The sequence below is a fragment of the Microtus ochrogaster genome, chromosome 10, assembly GCF_000317375.1.
Source record: "Microtus ochrogaster isolate Prairie Vole_2 chromosome 10, MicOch1.0, whole genome shotgun sequence".
NCBI lineage: Eukaryota > Metazoa > Chordata > Mammalia > Rodentia > Cricetidae > Microtus > Microtus ochrogaster.
In genome coordinates this window covers 52,410,828-52,433,572 of record NC_022016.1, presented here as the reverse complement: position 1 = coordinate 52,433,572, position 22,745 = coordinate 52,410,828, and the positions used below count along the sequence as shown (strand labels likewise).

At 43.2% G+C, this 22,745-nt stretch overlaps 1 protein-coding gene across 3 annotated transcripts in view; it reads right to left on the bottom strand.

The window, feature by feature from the left end:
- Positions 1-22,745, bottom strand: part of Phactr4 (phosphatase and actin regulator 4) — a 77,280-nt gene that overhangs the window by 31,944 nt on the left and 22,591 nt on the right. Inside the window, exons 3-4 of one of the 3 annotated variants that reach the window (XM_005353127.2) lie at positions 4,034-4,207; positions 990-1,070 (exon numbers count right to left, since the gene is read on the bottom strand). In XM_005353127.2, coding sequence (XP_005353184.1) covers positions 990-1,070; positions 4,034-4,207 — 255 coding nt within the window. Of the gene's footprint in view, positions 1-989; positions 1,071-4,033; positions 4,208-17,436; positions 17,602-22,745 lie in introns of those variants that run through there. The other 2 variants (XM_026782223.1, XM_026782224.1) reach the window with 2 other exon arrangements.

Below are 22,745 nucleotides of genomic sequence, written 5' to 3'. Positions count from 1 at the left end.
ATGGTGGCTCACAACCATCTGTAATGAGGTCTGGTGCCCTCTTCTGGCCTGCAGACATACACACAGACAGAATATTGTATACATAATAAATAAATAAATATTTTTTTTAAAAAAATTATTTTTGTTTTTTGAGACAGGGTTTCTCTGTGTAGCCCTAGATATCCTGGAACTCACTCTGTAGAACAGGCTGGCCTCAAACTCAGAGATCCACCTGCCTCTGACTTCACCTACTCTGCTGGAATTAAAGGCATGCGCCACAACTGTCTAGCTAATTTTTAAAAATCTTTTGTTTTTGGTTTTTATGTGTACTAGTGTTTTGTTTGTATGTATGCATGTATATACACCACATGCTTGCCTGGTGCCAGGGGAAGCCAGAAGAGGATGCTAGATCACCTGGAACTGGAGTTACAGATGGCTGTGAGATACCATGTGGGTACTTAGAATTGAACCCAGGTCCTCTGTAAGAGCAGCAAGTACTCTTAACCACTGAGCCATTTCCTTATTTTTAGGAGAGGAAGGGAGCAAGATGGGAATTCTGCAAAAGTAGTGAATTGTTCCGCATATGAAACTGAAGAGAAATTGAATAAATCAAGGTACAATACTATGCTGTACATTTATAATCCACTTCTGCAGAACAGCCATACAAGAGTGCCTCAACATCACTAACTAGCAGTGGGCACTGAAACATCAGTGAGTGATCACCGTAAGATGAGCTTGGAGGCAATTTGGTCAAAACTACCAATAGGCAGTCTGAAGTAACTGTCATGACAGTAGGTGACAAGTTGGAGGAAGACACATGGAATTTTTGCTCCCAGGACCCTTCACCAATCATCCTATGTCACAGCTTAAGAGTGAAGCCAGACACCTGGGAAGAAATCCACCATAACTTCAGAAAGAATAAAGCAAAGAAGAGAATTCCAATCCCTAGTGAGACCCAGCCAAAGACCACATGTACAGAGACAGGCATATGCTGATTGTCTGGAACTCACCCTGCTCAGGGTCTTCCAACAGAACCCCTCTTTTAACCAGCTCTTCTCTTGGTTTTCGCATAGATATTTTTCGCTCTAAAACTAACATTAAATTGGAAAACACAACTCAGAAATGTGGCAGTTGGAAGGTCAACACAACTCTTAGCATTATAAGTATAAAAGAATAAAGTGGTTCACATTTCTTTGTATTCTTAAGGGAAAAGAGGACAGGGAAACTACCTTTACATTAAAAAACGTAGCTGAGGATGGTACCATATGTCTGTAATCCTAGCACTTGGGAGGTGGGAGCAGGAGGATCAGTTCCAGGACAGCCTCAGCTACATAGTAACTTCTAGTCTAGCATGGGCTACACAAGACTGCTTCAAACAAAACAAAAATCATCACTTGAGAGGAAGATGCTGATGAGTACTGCTGAGTTTGAGGCCAGTCTATGCTACACAGTACTTGGCCAGCTAGGACATGGCAAGACTCTGACCAAAACAAAACAAAATTGCAGGGTTGAAAGGGCAAAAGCAGTGATTGCCTAGCATGTTCAAGGCCCTGGGTTCCACACTTAGAACTAGATACAAAACCAAACAACAAAGCATCTAAATTTATTTTATTATCTGCACTGGGACAGTGTCACTCCCCAAAAAAGTCATACTCACATGTCTTTGGCTTAATTAGGGCTTCAATAATAAGGTTTACAGATAAGCCATGTTGCTGAGAAGTGTGCTAAGCGAAAGAAGCACCTTAGATCTGTACAGGTGCGCCAGTCTCACTGTGTATTCCCATCCGGCCCTTTTATTTTCATATTTATTTTTGGGGGGGGGGGTCTTACAATGCAGCTCTGACTGACCTAGGACTCACTATGTAGCCCAGACTAGTCCCATACTCATGGCAACCCTTGTGTTCCGGCCTCTCACGTACTAAGATAACAGGTGTGCAACGTGAAGTCTGTCTTTACTGAACAGAATCAATCCCATCAAAATACAAACCTGGGAAGGAGGCTACAGAATATAAGTGTAAGCCAGGATTGATGAAACAGATCTGTAAATTTCAGTTATTCCAAAGGCTGAGGCAGGAGGATTATCATGATTAATTTAAGGCAGTCTGTGCAATCTAGTAAGAACCTGCATCAGAATAAAAAACAGATGGGGAGGGGCTGGAGAGATGGCTCAGTGGTTAAGAGCATTGCCTGCTCTTTCAAAGGTCCTGAGTTCAATTCCCAGCAACCACATGGTGGCTCACAACCATCTGTAGTGAGGTCTGGTATCCTCTTCTGGCCTGCAGACATACACACAGACAGAATATTGTATACATAATAAATAAATAAATAAATATTTATAAGAAAAAAACAAACAGATGGGGAGCCAGCAAAAGGGCTCAGTGGGTAAAGATACTTGCTGCCAAGCCTGATGGATGGAGTCTGATTCCTGGAACCCACAGGGTGGAAGGAGAGAACAGACTTGGCAAACTGTATTAGACCTCCCCTTGAGCTGTGATCTGACCCAACAAACACACTGAAGGTTAAAACAACTAGACACCATGGCCCACCATAGCACTTGGGAGGCCAAGGCAAGGTTAAGGGCTACAAATAAGGCCATCTCAGACAAGAAAGAGCACAGCAGGTCAGACGAGGCCCTGCGTTAAAAAAAGAAAAAAAAAAAAAAGATGGCTGGGGTTGTAGGTCAGTGTAGCACACTTGCCCAGCCTCTATGTACCATGCCTTAGGTTCATAGTTTAATCCTCAATACACAATGCAAACAAAAGCAAAGGCTAAGTGAAGGACCATTCATCAATCTAAATCTAAAAGAATGAACTCTCCGAGTAGGAGGTTATGTAAGTTTAGGGAGAGATGAAAAAGCCGGGTACTTCTGGAACAGGAAACTCAGCTGGTGATGTATGTGCCTTCAAGCCCAGAGCCCTGGGTTCATCTCCAGCATCTTATAAATTAGATGCAGCACACACCTGTAGTCCTAGTGCTCAGGACGTAGAGGCAGGAGAACCACAATTCCAAGATAACCTTTGCTCTATAAAAGGTACAGGGACACCCTGATACATAAGACTGTCTGTTAAATTAATCAACTATTAATTAAATAATAGAACTTCCCCTCCTTTTGTTGTTAATTGTTTGCCTCATATAACCCAGACTGACTTTGAATTTTCTGCCTGGCCAAGGATAACCTTAAATTCTTGATCCTCCTGCCTCCACCTTCCAAGTGCTGGGAATACAGCCTGTACCACCAAGCCTAGCTAAATCAGATAATTATTCTTTTTTTATGTGTGCGTACAATTTGTATATATATGTGTGCAAGCACACTTGGGCATAAGCATGATACGACATGCATGTGAATGTCAGAGGTCAACCTCCAGCATTGGTTCTCACTACTTTGGTTGCCTGAGATGGTCTCTTGGGTCTGCTTGCTCTTTTCCCACTGCAAGCCAGCTAGCCTCGTATTCCTGGCGAGTCTCTGTCTCGACCTTTAATCTCCCAACAGAAGCACTGGCTTACAATAGCATGTGTGATGAATCTGGCTTTATGTGGGTTCTGGCGGTTCTAACTCAGGCCCTCATGTTTGCATCAAGCGCTTTCTTTACCTGCTCAGTTACATCCTCAATACAAACAGGGAACTATTAAATTAGAAGCCATATTTATTTTTATTTATTTTTTTAAATTTTTTTTGGTTTTTCGAGACAGGGTTTCTCTGTGGCTTTGGAGCCTGTCCTGGAACTAGCTCTGTAGACCAGGCTGGTCTCGAACTCACAGAGATCCGCCTGCCTCTGCCTCCCGAGTGCTGGGATTAAAGGCGTGCGCCACCATCGCCCGGCTTACTTTTTTTTTGAGACAAGGTCTTGACACCATGGTTGGTGCCAAGGTTGGCCTGAAATTCAGTTTATGTCTAAGAATGACCTTGGGCTCTGGTCCTTGGATTTCTGATCCTCTCCTTGCAGGGACTTCAGGAGAACAAAAGTACACCAGGTCCTCTGTACTAACAGGGAAGAGCTCAGGCAAGAACTCTGCCCTCACTCATTAGAACACACATCTAAATCTTAGCACTCACCTTCTGACGTCTCTTTAAATTTATCACTACTTTTTTTTTTCCTCCATTTCCATGGCTTGAAGATCTTGCCAAAACCTGAGAACTTGCTTTTTCTTTTGGTAGGAGGTGTTGTGTCTCCTGCTTCCACACTGCCCATGACCGTGTCTGGGTCTCCAGAGGGTTGCTCTGCTTCTTCTGTACATGGAGGAGAACGGGAAGAAACAGCCAATTTATTATTCCTGTATAACCTTTAAAAATGTCCCCTCTCTTCCTGTGCCCGTGGGAAAGGATGAGGTAATGATAACAATCATGCAGACAGGTCACACCCTGGACACCACATGGACAGCAAAGGCCCAAACTCAAAACTTAGATCCCTGTAGAAGCCAAACCAACCTGACATCATTTAAGAGAAAAATTCAGTGTAATGATGAGGATCCCCAGGTCTACATCTTTAGCACACACAATGTAGTCATCCTCTTAAGTTCTGTGTCCCTGAAGCAGGGAATTCCACTAATAACGAGTCACTGTTAAATAATTTATTATCCCCTCCCAGCAGTTTTCAGGACTTAAGCAGTTCGGGAAGGGCACTTCATCAAATGCTGACACCTTGGATCTGTTTATCAGATTTTCTCCCCTCACAAAAAGGGCTCTGCATAACTGGAAGACTGGAAGGAGACTGAGGTGGGGAAGGGACAATAGAGAGAAGAAATGGAGAGAATTAGAGGAGAGTAGAGGGGAGATTCTGCTCTGCCATCATCTTATTATTTAGAGAAAGTCCTGATATTAAGGCGTTGACACAAAACACAGCGAACATGCTACAAGTTCAGGATTGAGATCAAAGGTCCTGAGGGCCTCGTGATGACACGCATGCAGGGCTTTAATGGTAAAGAGAGTAGCAGCCAAGGGCAAGGCAGGAAGGCAACAGAAAAAGCAGGAAAGCAACACAATGCATCCTTGCACTCCACCTCCTGTCCCAGAGTTCTCGGGAGAAGTCTAGAGGAAAGAAAAAGCTCTGTGGACTCACTCCTGGGATTAAGGTGCAACTGCTACTTCACAGACTGCATCAATCCACACATTTGTAAAATATTTCATACTGGAAGCAAACAATGTTTTGGGGCAGGAAGAGTTTAACACATTTACTAGAAAAAAATGATCTCCTTTTTAACAGTGTAGGTTTGTGTTATTGTTACTTTTCAATTACCCCCACCTTCCCTCCCTGAGACAGGGTTTCTCTGTGTAGCCCTGACTGTCCTGGAATTCACTCTGTAGACCAGGCTGGTCTTGAACTCACAGAGATCCGCCTGCCTCTGCTTCCCAAGTGCTGGGATTAAAGGCGTGTGCCACCACTGCCCAGTAGAAACAGTGTTTTCTTTGCTTTTCTCTTCATATGTACCTAGTTTTGTCAAATGTTTTAGGAGACCAGAACCTTGCTTCATACAGTGGGCAAGGCCACACCCAGTCCTGCCCTTTAAGTTTTCCAATCATTCATCCATATTAACACTTACCTGCTCATCTATCTTTGTGTTTTTATTTTTGCTTGTTTTATGTGACAGGGTCTTAAGTTACCCAGGCTGGCTTTGAATTCATTTGTAGCTAAGGATGACCATGAACTCCTGCTCCTCCATGGTCTTCCCTTCAAATTCAGGATTGCAGGTGCAAGCCACACCCGGCTTCACTCACATTTCTATTCTTCCTCTTCCCTCCCTCCTCTCAGTGACAAACTGCATATTATTTCAGTGACTCACATCTGTCCAACTATTCAGAATCAGTCCAACTGCTTTTATAATATACAGGATCCCCAGGAAGTGGGACCATAAATCCTTTTAAAAACTCTCCAGCTAGGTGTGATGGCATCCGTCTATAATCTTAGCACCCAAGAGGCAAAAGCAGGAGGATCAAAAGTTCCAGGACAGCTTGGGCTACATAGTGAAACAATGTAGCTCAATGAGCAGGGCTGTCTCAAAAACAAGGGCAGGGCTGTCTCAAGCTCTTAAGTGAGTGTGGCACTGGCCCTAGGCCCTACATACAGCTGAGAAAAGAAAAACTGCAAATATTCAGGGGTCTCCGGTCCACTCAGTTTGTTACCCCAGCCCCATATGTTATAAGAGACAGAGGCAGACATTTTCTGGCTCAAACTTACGCCTTTGTTGAGGCAGCTGAAGATCCCATGTTGCAGTGCTCTGCTCACCAAGGCTGTCCCACCGGGTCGGGAGATTCCCCTGCCCTCTGTGTCCCATCTCACTCACATACAGTTCAAATCAAAAGGAAGCATAGGCTTGTTTGTTTGTTTGGTTGGTGTTTTGCTTGTTTTTTGAAACAGGGTCTCTCTGTGTAGGACTGATTGCCCTGTAGTTGAGAACCTATGTGGACCAGTAGTTCTCAACCTGTGTGTCTCAACCCCTTTGGAGAGGTTGGTCAAACAACTCATGCACAGGGTTCATCTAAGACTATTGGAAAACACCGGCATTTACATTACAATTCATAACAGTACCAAAATTACAGCTATAAAGTAACAACAGAAATAATTTTATGGCTGGGGGTCACCACAACAGGAGGAACTGTATTAAAGGGCTGAAGCATTAGGAAGGTTGAGAACCACTGACGTAGATCAAGCTTGTCTGAAACTCACAGAGATCTGCCAGTTTCTGCTTCTAATCACACTTACACTACGTTTCATATACACAACAGTGTATATTACTATACCAAACACTTGGTGCATACCTGTAACCTCAGCATTTGGAAGATTTGGATAAGAGGATTACTTGAAGTTCAAGACCAGCCTGGGCCACAGAGTGAGCTCCAGGACACAGAACTATAATGAGATCCTAACTCAAAAGTAAAGCCAGAGAGATAGTTCTATGGGTAAAAGGCTACTGAGCAAGCCTGATGACCCGAGTTCTCTCACAGAAGAGAGAACGGACTAACCGCCTCCCAAAATATACCGCACACTTACATTAACAATAAACAAAGTAATAAGCGGCTAGAGAGATGGCTCAGCAGTTAAGAACAAGCACTTATTGCTCCTCCAGCGGACCCAGGTGTCAGTCCCCGCACCTACATGGTGACTCATAACCATGCAAAACTCCAGTTTCAGAGGATTGGATGCCTTCTTCTGACCTCTATAGGTAACAGACACTCATATATAGTGCACATACATACATACACATAATAGGTAATTTCTTTAAAAATTAAAGTGATAAACAAGTGTATCATGAGCAGGACCCAATGGCTCACGCTTATGATCTCAGTACTGTCACTACGGGAATTGAGGCTAGAGGATTACAAGTTTAAGGGCAGCATGGGCTATGTATATGTAAGCCTTATCTCAAAACAGACAAACCTAGAATGATGTACATTGTGACGTGGTTGGGTGTAGTGCACTCTTCCAAATATGCCAATCAGGTCAAGTTGGTTCACTGTGTTACACTATTGTTAACACCCTGACTGGTGTGCTGTCTGCTTTTTCCAACACCTGTTGGGAGAGGCACTGTGACATCTCTAGCTATGAAATCAATTGGTTGCTTTTCTGTGTGACAAGGTCTGTTGGATAATTGTAAATTTAGTTATTATGTTTTCTTCTTTAATTTTTTTTTTCTTTTTGGTTTTTTGAGACAGGGTTTCTCTGTGTAACAGTCCTGGCTGTCCTGGAACTCCTATAACCCAGGCTGGCTTTGAACTCATAGAGATTCACCTGCCTCTGCCTCCAAGTGCTGGGATTAAAGGTGTGCACCACCACTGCCCATCTTAAAAAAAATTTAAAAGCCAGGTGGTGGCGGTGCACACCTTTAATCTCAGTGCTAGGGAGGCAGAGACAGGCAGATCTCTGTACATTCGAGGCCAGCCTGGTCTACACAGGGAGTTCTAGGACAGCCAAGACTACACAGAGAAATCTGTCTCGAAAAAACAAATATTTTAAAGAAATTAATATTACCTTAGATTTAAAGGGATGGAAGGGTATTTTGCCTTCGTGTATGTCTGCACCATGGTTTTCCTGGTGCCTGGGGGTCTAGAAAGAGTTGGTTCCCAGGTGACTAAAGTGGCAACAGTTGTGAGCCCTTGTGTGGGAGCTGGGATCTAATCCTGGTCCTCTTAACCACGAAGCCATTTTTTACCCCTTTAATAAATTTTAAAATTATGTGTATGTGTGTGTGCATATGTGCTCATGTAGGTACTGTAGAGCCCAGAGGAAGGTATCAGATCCCCTGGAACTGGAGTAATAGGAGGTTGTGAGCCACTTACTGTGAATGCTTAGAACCAAATTTGGGTCTTCTGCAAGAGCAGTGCACTTACTTAACGTGAAGCCATCACTCTAGCCTAGATAGTTTCCTCCTGAATGGACCCTTTTTTTTTGTTTGTTTTTGTTTTTTGGTTTTTTTTTTTTGGTTTTGTCGAGACAGGGTTTCTCTGTGGTTTTGGAGCCTGTCCTGGAACTAGCTCTGTAGACCAGGCTGGTCTCGAACTCACAGAGATCCGCCTGCCTCTGCCTCCCGAGTGCTGGGATTAAAGGCGTGCGCCACCACCGCCCGGCTGGATCCATTTTTATTAAGAAGAAAATTCCTATACATTGTAGAAATACTTTTACCTCAATTTTAGTTTCCTATTTCATTTGATAACTGACTTTTTGCCCCTTCAAAACAAGGTCTAGGTTGGCTTCAAACTCAAGTTCCTCTGCTCAGCTTCCCAAGCACCGGTATCACAGGTGTACAGTGCCATAACTAGTCAGCCGTCTCTACTGGGGTTCTTAGTCCACCTACATTTGAGATTTCCACTGTCAGTATGGTTTTATTTCTGTTGTTTGTATTTGTCTTGTCTTCTACATCCTTGACTTATTAATCTACATGGATTTAGACTTTTACTGCTTCCTAAACAATGAAAGACTCTTATTTAACTTTAATCTTCTGAGCTATTATCACATATTTCACTTCTAAATACAAGTAACAATAAACCATAGAAAATATTTTATTGTTTTAACAAACAATACTGTTGTATTTTCTTTTTTAAAAATATTTATTTATTTATTATGTACACAATATTATGTCTGTGTGTATACCTGCAGGCCAGAAGAGGGCCCATTACAGATGGTTGTGAGCCACCATGTGGTTGCTGGGAATTGAACTCAGGACCGCTAGGAAAAGAGGCAATGCTCTTAACCTCTGAGCCATCTCTCCAGCCCGTGTTGCATTTTCTATATATCATTTATGAACTCTTTGTTTCTTTCTGCCCTTCTGTTTTTATCAAGGAAAAATTTATTTCTGAAGATATTTTCAGCTGTACGTTTTTGGTTTTGTTTGTTCATTCAAATGGCTTTTGGAGACAGGGTCTCACGTGGCTGAGGTTGGGCCTTGAACTCCTGAATCTTTTGCCTCAACCTTCCAAGTAGCAGGATTACAGGCATATACTACCTTTTTGTTCTTTCTTTTTTCTTCTCTTGTACTGGGGAATAAACCTAGGGCTCTGTGCTTGCTAGTTAGGTGGCCTATCACTAAGCTACATCTATGCCTTACTTTGTTTAATTTTAGTATTTTACAAATGTGTGACAGGGCTGGAGAGTTGGTTTAGAGGTTAAGAGAACTGGCTGTTCTTCCAGAGGACGCAGGTTTGATTCCCAGCACCCACATGGTGGCTCACATCTCTTTGTTCCTCTAGTCCCAGGGGTCCCAGGGGCTCTGATGCCCTCTTCTTGGCTTGGGTACCAGACATACACAAGGTACATGCAGACAAAACAACCATACATGGGCTGGAGAGATGGCTCAGGGGTGAAGAGTATTGTGTGCTCCTCCAGAGTCCTGATTTCAATTCCCAGCAACCACATGGTGGCTCACAACCATGATCTGGTGCCCTCTTCTGGCCCGCAGGGATACATAATAAATAAACAAATCTTTAAAACAGAACAGAAACATCCATACACATAAAAATAAAAAAATTCTAATTTGTGACAAAATGGGGATATATATTGAAATCTCTCTAACTTCAAAGTCTGTGGCCCTTTTTTTTTTATCATGCTGCTTTTTATTTTAAATTTTTATGCCTCCCAAGTGCTGGGATTAAAAGTATGTGCCACCAATGACCAGCGGTGGGTTGTTTTGTTTTGTAAGTCAGGATTTCTCTGTGTAGCTTTTGGCTGTCCTAGAACTTGCTTTGTAGACCAGACAGGCCTTGAACTCAGAGATCCACCTGCCTCTGCTTCCTGAGTGCTGGGATTGAAGGTGTGCATTCGCATGTACACATGCACACATACATACTCACATTTATTTTTAAGCAAAGACAGGCTGTCAGGATAGTCAGCAGAAGAAGGAATTGGCTGTGCAAGCCTGATGGGATGAATTCATTCTCAGAACCTATGGTGGGAAGAGAGCCTACTCCTTCAAACTGACCTCCACACACATGCCATGGCATAAAGGATGCTCCCTGCCCCAAAATAACTAAATATCTAAAATAAAGTAATAAATTAAAAAAAAAAAACACTAGAGGGGCTGAAGAGCTGGCTTATCAGTTAAGAGCACTGGCTGATCTTCCAGAATTGAAGTGGGTTCAATTCCCAGCACCCACATGGCAGCTCACAACTATCTGCAATTCCAGTTCCAGGGACCCGACACCCATGGCATAAATGCACATAAAATAATTTTTTAAAAAACCATACACTAAACCGGGCGGTGGTGGCGCACGCCTTTAATCCCAGCACTCGGGAGGCAGAGGCAGGCGGATCTCTGTGAGTTTGAGACCAGCCTGGTCTACAGAGCTAGTTCCAGGACAGGCTCCAAAACCACAGAGAAACCCTGTCTCGAAAAACAAACAAACAAAAAACAAAAAAAAAAAAAACATACACTAGAAGTTGGCCATGATGGTACATGCTTATAATTCAAATACTTCAAAGACTGAAGTAGGAGGTTAGCTGCTGTGGAATAATGCTCTGTACACTGTAACGATTTGTCACTCATATTGGTTTAATAAAATGCTGATTGACCAGTAGCCAGGCAGGAAGTATAGGTGGGGTGACCAGACTAAGAATTCTGGGAAGAGGAAGGGCAGAGAGTCAGTCACAAGCCAGACACAGAAGAAGCAAGATGAGAATGCCTTAGTGAGAAAAGGTACCAAGCCACGAGGCTAAACACAGATAAGAATTATGGGTTAATTTAAGTTGTAAGAGCTAGTTAGTAAAAAGCCTGAGCAATAGGCCAAACAGTTTATAATTAATATAAGCCTCTGTGTGTTTCTTTGGGACTGAACTGGGTAGGATAGAAACTTTTGTCTACAGTTAGCTGTATCTTTGAGGAATAGCCAAAAGTACATTGTGAGTTCAAGGCTAGCCTGGACTTCATAGCAGAAACCTTGTCTTAAAACAACAAAACCAAGTCAAACATTTTAAAACTTTACATCTACAGGTATTCATTAGCTATTTGTAAGTTATAGCTATGCATAACTAAATAAAGAAAATAATAAGATTAAACAATACACCCTAGATCAAAGACTGTATAATTTTATATATTTCTATTTGGTAGTACTAGGGATTGAAACCAAGGCCTCCTGCACAGTAGGGAAGCATTCTACTGATAAACTCTATCCTTAGCATCCTTTCCATTTATTTTGAGAAGAGGCTTCACTTGCCCAGACTGGCCTTGAGCTCACTCTCATCTCAGCTTCCCGAGCACCTGGTCTTACAGATATGGATGTATAGCATCACACCTGGCCTACAACCAGCTCCAACTCACCTATGATGGATGGCTAAGTATAGCCATGCAACAGAAATCCACAGAATGCAAGTCTTCGACATTCCTTCACTAGATTTGTAATAAGTGACTAAATTGCCTGGCTTATTTTAATTCCATGTCTATCATTTGTACCTTATCAATTTCAAAAATTATTATTTGTTAATTTTGGGGTATTTTTTGTTTTAAGTCATCATGTCATCCCTGTCTTCCCCCACACTCACTGTTTATGACTTATGTGTATGTGCACATGCCAGGCCGCATGTGTGAAGGGCAGAGGAAAACCTGAAAGAGTTTGCTCTCTGCCTTTTTTAATTTTTATTTTTTGGTTTTCTAAAATAGGGCTTCTGGCAGTCCTGGAACTCACTCTGTAGACCAGGCTGGCCTTGAACTCACAGAGATCCGCCCGCCTCTGCCTCCTGAGTGTTAGAATTAAAGGCGAGCTTGTTCTCGCCTACCAGTGAGTTCCAGGATCAAATTCAGGTCATCAGATCTGGGCAACAAGTACCTTTGCTAGCTTGGCAATGTTTTTGGTCCTTTTTGGCTTTTTTGTTTTATTTTATTTTTTAAGATAGGGCCTCACTCCCCAGCCCTGGTTGGCCTGAAATTTAATATGATCCTCCTGTTTCAGCCTTCAGAATTTTGTAAATAGCATAATTTATGTTACTTTGCCACAGTACTTAACACATCCTGTAAAAGAGGCTTATTTTGGGATTTAAGGAATAGTTTCAGAAAACTGCAACAAAATTAGAGAAAACAAAATGTTTCACTAATGAACAAAGTAGCCTTTGTGCAGAGAAACCTTCCACTTTTGGAGATTTCGCACAGCCTTGACCACCAGAATTAGAATGCACTGGACAGAGGGACAGACAGATAAGGTCTCTGCATTTTTAAGTACAGGCAGATCTGAGTCTACCTCAGGAAAATGTATTTTCAGTCACAACTGCAGCAAGAAGGATGCAGGTGGGGTGCAGCTGAGTGGCAGAGTGCTTGTTCAGCCTGGTACAAGCCCCACACCACACAGAAAATGACCACTGTGTTACAGCTCAGCAACATGACAAGCAGGCTTAATGACGCCTGACTGCCGACTACGGGGGCTTGGGTTTGGATCCCCAGCACCCATGTAAAAGGCACCATGGTAACTTGTGTCTGTAACCCAGCATGGAGGACCCTGGAGCCCATTAGCCAGATAGTCTACTCAGGTTCAGGAAGAGATCCCGTCTCAATAAATAAGCTAGAAGAGCCAGCGAGACTGCTCATAGTGTAAAAGCATTTGTCAGACAGCCATAATAACCTGAGTTCAACCCCCGGAACCCTCAGTGCAAAAGAACTGACTCCTAAAAGTTGTCCTCTGACCACACATGCACTGTGGCATGTGTGTATCGCATTCACACATAACACAAACATACACAAGTTCACATTTTCAAACATGTTTTATTAAAGGGGCGGGGAGACCAGTATGATGGCATCTGTTTTCTGAGGCCAGGCTGGGATTTCAAAGCCAGTCAGGGCTACAAAGTGAGGCCGTGTCTTTTGTCTGTTTTGAGACAAGGTGCCTCTCTTACTTAGGGTTTCTATTGCTGAGAAGAGACACCATGACCATGGCAACTCTTTGTTTGTTTGTTTGTTTGTTTTTCTGGTTGAGACAGGTTTCTCTATGTAGCCTTGACTGTCTTGGAACTCATTCTATAGGCCAGGTTGGCCACCTGCCTCTGCTTCCTGAGCACTGGGATTAAAGGTATGCGCTACCACTGCCTGGCGACCTTGGCAGCTCTTATAAAGGAAAACATTTAATTGGGGCTGGCTTACAGTTCAGAGGTATAGTCCACTGCCATCATGGTAGGAAGCATGGTGGCACACAGGCAGACATGGTGCTGGAGAGATAGTTGAGAGTTCTATATCCAGATCAGAAGGCAGGATAGAGACTGGGACTCACCAGGCCTGGCTTGAGCTTCTGAGACCTCAAAACACACCCCTAGTGACACACTTCCTCCAAGAAAAGCACACTTACTCCAACAAGACTACACCTCTTAATAGTGCCAGTCCCTAAGGACCAAGTATTCAAACACATGAGTCAACAGGGGCCATTAATATTCAAACCACCACAGTGTCACTGTGTTCCTCTGACTGGCCTCCAATAGTATGCAGATCCTATGGTATTGAACTCACAGAAATCTGCCTGCCTCAGTCTCCTGACTACTAGGTTTAAAAGCATGTACCACTAAAACCCCAACATAAAACCTCTCCTTAAAAAGGAAAAAATAAAAGGAAAATGGGTGGGGTGGGGCTCAGACTTTAGTCACCAGAAGTCTACTTCCTGGGTGGCACAGGATGGAAGTAAAGAACAGACTCTGGTGGGTTGTCCTCTGACTTGCACATGACCTACACACGTCCCCACACACATATATGCACACTCATGATAATAGGAGAAAGAGTGACTGAGAAGGTGAGCGACATTTACCTCAGGTCTCACTGGCATGCATTCATGAATATATACATATGCACAACACCACACACCCACACCCACACCCACACCCACACACCCACACACCCACACACCCACACACCCACACACAGAGCTTCTTTTTGTAAAGAAAAAAGAAAGCCAGGTGGTAGTGGTGCATGCTTTTAATCCCAGCACTTGGGAGGCAGAGGCAGGAGGATCTTTGTGAGTTTGAGACCAGTCTACATGTCTTAGTATATTTATCCTTCTGAAGGACCTTGTGTGGCCTTCTAAACAGCTGCCTACTGAAACATTTTCTAAACACTGGAGAGCTAGCTCAGCAGCTAAGACTAAGTCTGACTCCTGCCCCCACCTACCTGTATCTCCAGATTCAGGAGACCCAGTGCCCTCTTCTGGTCCCAGTGGTCATCAAGCACATGTGGTGCACAGACATGCTGGGCAAACACCCATACGAGTAAAATTTCTTTTTGTTTGGTTTTGAGATAGAGTCTATCTACATAGCCCTAACTATCTGGAATTTACTCTGTAGACCAGGCTGGCCTCGAACGCAGAGATCTGCCTGCCTCTTCTGGGATTAAAGGCATGCACCTCTACCACCTGGCTAATTTTTTTTAAATTAAAACATTTTATTTATGATTATTATTATATATGTAATAAATTTTTTACCATGATTAGGATCAAATCTAATCTAGGGTTTCATGCATACTAGAAAGCACTTTATGCCAAACTACATTTCCAGTCTCCCAAAATTTTTTTGTTATAGTTATAGTGGCAAAACTGATCTTTTTGTTCCTGAGACAGTGTTTCAGGCAGCCCAGGTAAGCCTGGCACTCAGTATGTAGCTAAAAATAACCTTGAGGGCTGGAGAGATGGCTCAGCGGTTAAGAGCATTGCCTGCTCTTCCAAAGGTCCTGAGTTCAATTCCCGGCAACCACATGGTGGCTCACAAGAGGTCTGGTGCCCTCTTCTGGCCTGCAGGCATATACACAGATAGAATATTGTATACATAATAAATGAATATTTAAAAAACAAAACAAAACATAAAAATAACCTTGACCTCGTCTTCCTGCCTCCACCAGAATGTCAGGATTACATCTGTGTGCTGCACCCAAGTTTATGCAGTGCTGGGGATTGAACCCAGAGTTTTGTGCAGCTAAGACGAGCACCTTCCATCTAGAGTACATTCTTGAGTACCTTGGATAGAACTCAGCAGCCCCCCCCCTTTTTTTTTCATTTCCATAGTGTAGATAAAAGCCTGCCGTTACTTGAGACCATACTGTATTTGTTAGAGATGACCAATGGAGCAGCAACCACAAAAAAAGTGGACCCTGCAAAAGTGGGTAATTATCACATATAGGAGAAGGTTGGTTCTAGGAGCAAAAAGCAACATGTCATTGGAAGGGTAAGGAGGCAGGGGTTGGGTATGTTGTGGTTTGAAAAAGTATGGCCCCCAAAGGGAATGGCACTACTAGGAGGTGTGGCCTTGTTGGAAGAAATGTGTTACTGTGGGGGTGAGCTCTGAGGTCTCCTTTGCTCAAGCCTCCCTCAATCTGACAGTCAGTTGAGTTCCTGTTGCCTGCAAGATGTAGCACTCTCAGTTTCAGCACCACGTCTGGCTGTACCCCGCTATGATCCCCGCATGCTGATAATGGACTCACTTCTGAAAGAGTAAGCTGACACCTCAAATGAATGATTTCCTCATGAGCTGCCCTGATCATGGTGTGTCTTCATAGCAAGAGGAAACTCCAAGGCAGGGTATCTCTACTTTGTTTTTTGATTTTTAAAAATTACTTGATTAAATTTTTGTGTGTGGGAGACAGGGTTTCTTAAAACCTTGGCTGGCCTAAAACTTGAACTCCTGATCCTCTGGCTTCTGCCTCTGAGTACTGGGGTTACTAACGGGTACCCCATCCAGCAGCCCCTCTATTTTAACTTACTTTCCCAAGCTGCAAAGTAATCCTGGAGGGTTTCTTACATTTTTCTGTATTCCCTTTTCTATAAAGCCTTTCACCTTCTTAAACAATAAAGTACTGAACTGATAAAGACTCAGCCTAGTGGTCAAAGTAAAGCAAGAAAATGGATCAGCTAACTGGGGTCCTCCAGTCTGGGACTGGGTAAACACTTTGTCATCGTGTGCTCTGGTTCGGAAACCCTGAAAAACTTTCCCTGGAAATCAGAAACTAAATTGCAACAAGGGAGAAGCAGCACCTGCTTCCCCAGACTGCTACGCTTTTCTTTAATCCCCACCACATCTCATTTTATGTTATTGAGAGTTTGTTTTGTTTTATTTTGCTTTGTTCTTGAGACAGGGTCTCACTGGGTAGCCTTGGCTAGCCTGGAACTCACTGTACAGACCAGATGAACCTAAGAAGCAGAGATTCATCTGCCTCTGCCTTCTTGATACTGGGATTAAGATACCATGTCCATCTTAGACTTTTTATTTCTTAGCAAAGAGAAAACAAAATAAAGCCAATACCAAACCAAACCAAACCAAACAGAAAAACAGATTAAAGAGGCTTCCTGATGTTTCCTAAACCAGTTAACCTTTTTTCCTAAACAGCACATTGTCCAGAAATAACCTAAATGCTTTCTCCCACTTGACTTTTTCCAATCTTCTTTGTTAAACCATTTACTCTTGTCATCAAATACAATTCCCTACAAAGACAGCGGAATGTGCCGCCAGGATGAGGTCAAGCTCAGCACTCACACTCCTCACAGACCCCAGCTGCCTGGTCTGAGCTAGCCCCAGACAGTAGCACTTCAGCAGCTCCCACCGCACAGCGCCTTCTGAGGAGCAACTCTGATACAATAGAAAAGCCCATGACTGGCTTGGGAAAAATAGAACAAGTCTAAAACTCGAACTCAGTATTAAAACGCTCTTGCTTTTATAATTTGGCAATTTTATTTCTAGATCACACACTTAACAACTGCCCGAACCTGCAAAACATCAGTAAATACCTCTAACCTCTACGCAACAGCTCCTGTAAACTTTTATTTTCTACAAAGACGGAATCAACAAGTATGTAACCTCTTAGCAATATAATCTAAAACACAGGGCTCTAAAGAGCAGGTAAACAAGACTGTGAGGGGCAAACACACTCGACTGGAAACAACTTTAAAGGTTTCATTCATTTCTCCCAAACTTTCAGAAATGTGCCGAAGTCTTGCATTCCAATTTCTAAGAGACAGCGACTTCGGCTGTAAACCTGCCTTGTTCCTGCCAAGATGTCTATTTCTCTGTTCGTATTACTCACCCACTGCATCTGGATTTACCGGTCTGGAGACATCAGCTTGCCCCATGATTATAATTGTCTTAGATGTAGCCCACGACAGCAAACTATCCCGGACAAAAGCAAACTTCTCTAAAAGACAAATCCACACAGGAACCAGCAATCCTGTGTCACTGCCGACTGCCAGGAAACAGCATGAGAACTGGAGTTTCTGCTTTCCTGGACCCTGGGCTCCCGGGCCACTTGTGGCTCTCACAAATGTCTTCACACAGACTTTCTTCACACAGGAATGCCTGTCATTCCAGAGTGCACAGTGTGTAGAGCTCCGGTGCGGAAGGGGAGGAGACAGCCAATCACAATTGGGCTGCAGGGTGGCACAGCCCAAAAGCCCACACCTCCTCTTCCTGACTTTGAGCTTGGTTGGAAGCCACTTAGACACAGAAGATAGGGAGCCAGCCCCAAAGTACAGCAGAGACCCTAGACATTTAATCACAACAAAACATCCCACATCACCAGTGGGGCTCAGAGTAACAGTTTCATGTGGGTTTCAGAGACGTACTTTAGATATGAGCTTACTTACAGATCATCCAGTTATTCTTGAATGTCTGTGTTGTATATGGGCTGATTATTTGTTACTTCCCCATGCACCCACACTGTAGAACACCTTTCCTCTGTGTGTGTGTGTGTGTGTGTGTGTGTTGGGGCTGAAGGGATGGTTCAGCAGCTAAGAGCATTTGTTGCTCTTATAGAGAACTGGGTTCCATTCCTAGCACATACACGGCAGTTTACCACCACCACACATAATTCCAGTTTCAAGGGATCTAACACCCTCCTTTGACCTCTGTAGGTACCAGGTACGTGGGACAAGTACATACATAAATAACCCCTCAAAAATATATATACATATATATCCTAAATTCTTTGGAATCTCTGAAGTAAAAATGTATGATTATTTAGGACCTTCCCCACTTTTTGAGACAGTTTCATGTAGTCTAGGCTGGTCTCAATTTGGACTAAGTAGCCTTGCACTGATTCCCCCTGCCTCCATTTCCCAAATGCTGGGATTTAGGGTGGCACTGCAGGCTCATGCTACTATATGTAGTTATACGATGGAGCCAGGGCTTTTGTGTAGTCTAGGCACTAGGCCAGCAACTGAGCTACATTCCAAGTTTCTATTTTAAAACATTTTTTAATGACATTTATTTGTGTGTGTGCATATACCTGTAGAGATCAGAAAAGACATTTTTCACCATGTGGATCCTGGAGAAGAAACTCAGGTTGAAAGGCTTGGTGGCAAGCACCTCTGCCTGCTGAGCTGTCTCACTGCCCCCTAACCCCTATTATCAACTTTTGTGTGTGTGGTGCATGGTGTAATATGTGCATGTGTACATGTATGCAGAGGCTCGTATGGAACCAGAGGTTGATTGATATTGGTCTGTCTTCCTCAATAGCATCAACAATCTCTGGGCATGATGCTGGCGTCGTTATGCTTACACAGCAAGCATTGAACCATCTCCCCAGGGTCTTTTTTTTTTTTTTAGTTTTTCCGAGACAGGGTTTCTCTGTAGCTTTGGAGCCTGTCCTGGCACTAGCTCTTGTAGACCAGGCTGGCCTCGAACTCACAGAGCTTTACCTGCCTCTGCCTCCCAAGTGCTGGGATTAAAGGCGTGCGCCACCACCGCCCGGCCTCGCTAGGGTATTATCAGTTTTGATATAGGAAATAAACAACACAAAAATCACAATAATAACAAAAAAATAACTAAAATGCTAAGGGGTAAGTATGAGGAAAAAGCACAGAAACACTCAGGCAATATTATACAGTCAAGCCAACTGTGGTGGTGGCATCTGTCGGTGACTATCTCACCCCCTGGTAGAGGCTTTTCTACTCATCCGTGCATATTCTTCACTGTGTTTTTCATTTGCCTGGAATTTCTTTCTCAAATCCAAGTGGGGAGGATCTGCCCACCCTTTAAGAACAGGCTCAACTGTTCCTTCCTTCGCCAAAGCCTTTCCTTAGCCACATTGACAAAATTCTAATAAAGATTTATAGTCACTGATTATGTGCCTAACACTGTGTTGGCATCAAAAAAAAGTTTTTCCCTAAGTGCTTATATAGTAATAGGAACTACAACGGAGTATAATGAGCACACAGGCAACACACAAATATACACGTGGGGGGGGTGTATGTGTGCGTGTGTGTATGCATGTGTGGGTGGGTGTGTCTAGAGGAAGCCAGAGAACGTACGATCAAGGTGAGAAAAAGGAACAAGTATCAAGAGACAGTTATTGAAAAGACAAAGAACTGATTGTCTGCCACACTGGTACAAACCGGCACTTGGAGGTAAAGGCAGAAGACTCAAGTTCCAGGCTAACCTGAACTACGTGGCAAAACTGTCTCAAAAAACTCAAAGAAAACAAACAAAAAGAATGGACAAAACCAATGGTTCTCAACTTCCCTAATTCTGTGACCCTTTAATATAGTTCCTTATGTTGTGGTGACCCCCAACCATAATATTATTTTCATTGCCACATCATAATTATAATTATGCTATTGTTATGAACTATAATGTAAATATCTGTGTTTTCAGATGATCTTAAGTGAACCCTGTGAAAGAGCTGTTCAACTCTCCCCACCCCACCCCACTTTCCAAAAGGGGTCAAGACCCACAGGTTGAGAAGCTCTGAACTAGGCAATGGTCTTGATGTATGCAACACCTTGAACTGCAATAATCTTCACACTTCCCTGATACTCTAGAAGCTCCTCATGGTCAGGACAATGATGTATTATTTATCCTTAAACTACCAATGCTTGACATAAGTAGCCCAGTGCACAGTGTACATGCAGCAAGTCTTTAACAACCTGAACCTCCCACCACACAAACATGCCTCATGCATGCTAGGAAAGCATTGAGCTCCAGCTCCAGCAAGAAACAGAATTAATCTGAAGCTTTTTATGGAACCCAGAAACAAAGGAAAATGTACATACCTGCAACTCAAGCTTTCAGGATGTTGGTGTAGGAGAAATGAGAAGTGAAAGGCAACCAACATTATACAAGACCGTTTCAAATGAAACAAGGCCATCAGGGCAAAGAGCATGGAGCAATGGAGACAAGGAAAAAATGTGCAGACCACAGAGGATTCTATCATTCCAAATGATCATGTGAGTTAAGAAACTCACTTTGGTGGGGGAAAAATGTTATGTTCATAATGAATTTGAAATTTTAATCCTAGCCAGGCATGATGGTGTACAATTAAAATCTCAGCACTTAGGAGCCAGAGGCAGGCAAATTTCTGCAAATTTGAGGCCATCCTGATATACATAGTGAGTTCCAGGACAGCCAGAGTTACATAGAGAGATCCTATCTAAAAAAAAAAAAAAATCCTATCTGGGGGTTGCGGGTAAAAGTCCATGTGCCATTATTTTGCACAAGAGAATTGTAAAAAGTAAGTAAAAGAATATAAATGTCAAGCCCTTCATGTGACAGTAGTGAGGAATCAATCAGGGATCACTTTATTTCACGATTAAATCAGAAAAAAAAAGAAAGAAGGCATACAGTGAATGGAGATAATTACTCATAGAGTTATGAGGATTACATCAAGAGAAACACCTACAGTTCACCGGCCAGCCAGCATAGCTGAAATGGGGACCCTTCGGGGTCAGTAGGAGATTACTTCTCAATTAACAATAATGCAGGGGCCAGCTTAGCAGCAAAGCCTTTACCAGCTGAGCCGTCTGAGCAGCCCACTTTCTTCTTTTCATTCAGTCACGCTAGCCATGGGAGGATGCTGCCCGTATGGAGGGTGAGTCTTCCCTCCTAAGGTAAACCTTCTTTGCAATAAACTTATTTATTAATTTAGGATAGTGTGGAAATGCATGTCACAGCACCCATGTGGAGGTCAGGGGACAATTTTGTGGAGTTGTTTTTTTTTCTACACTTTTATGTGAATTCCAGGTGGCAAACTCGTGTCTCTTGGTTTGCATAGCAAGCCATTTTACCTGCCTTAGTTAAACCTTTCTGGAAATACCCTTCTAAGTAAAGCCTGAGGTGGGTTTCCATGGTGCTTCACTGCCCGGTCAAGTTCACAGTGAAGATTAGACATTACAGGACTCTTCCTTTAGATTGTAGAGGTCTTGCTTGGTGCCTACGCCAGGGAATAGGGGTGTGAGTGTTCTTATCTTTATTTAGAGACGGCCTCACTCTGTGGCTTACCTAGCTTCAGACTCAAGGTAGTCAGTCCTCTTGCCTCAGCCTCCCAAGTGCGAGGATTTACAGCTTAAGTTACCGCCCCTGTGGGATCATGATTCTCTTAAGGCTTCTACATGAGCAGAAATAACTTTTAGCTGAAATGACACTCACCAAGCTTGTTTCTTGAAAGGTTCTGTTTTCAGGATACATTTTATCTAAAGTACCTGTAAGGCTTTTAGAAAGGGAGTATTGCACTGGCTGCTTTAGCAGACAGATAAGGCGAGGTGCGAGTTGTACGACTTTCCTCTGGTCCACTACATTGTTTTCCTAAGACATGAGTGCATTTGGCTCTGTTTTAAACCAAATTTAGAAACAAAGATATATGTGATGCAAAACATAAAAGTTCTGTGAAAAGGCTGGGCGGTGGTCCCGCACTCAGGAGGCAGAGGCAGGAGGCCAGCTTGGTCTTCAAAGTGAGTTTCAGGCTAAATAAGAAGGTGAACCCAAAGAAAAACATATAAGCATCCTCCTGAATATTAACCTTCATCAAGCGATGAAAGGAGACAGAGACAGAGACCCACATTGGAGCACCGGACTGAAATCTCAAGGTCCAAATGAGGAGCAGAAGGAGAGACAGCATGAGCAAGGAACTCAGGACCGCGAGGGGTGCACCCACACACTGAGACATTGGGGATGTTCTATCAGGAACTCACCAAGGCCAGCTGCCTGGGTCTGAAAAAGCATGGGATAAAACCGGACTCGGTGAACATAGCAGACAATGAGGACTACTGAGAACTCAAGAACAATGGCAATGGGTTTTTGATCCTACTGCACGTACTGGCTTTGTGGGAGCCTAGGCAGTTTGGATGCTCACCTTACTAGACCTGGATGGAGGTGGGTGGTCCTTGGACTTCCCACAGGGCAGGGAACCCTGATTGCTCTTTGGGCTAACGAGGGAGGGGGACTTGATTGGGGGAGGGGGAGGGAAATGGGAGGCGGTGGTGGGGAAGAGACAGAAATCTTTAATAAATTAAAAAACAAAAAACAAAGTGAGTTTCAGGACAGCCAGGGCTGTTATACAAAGAAACCCTGACTTGAAAAACAAAACAAAACCCAAACAAAACGTACTGTCAAAAAAATTAATTA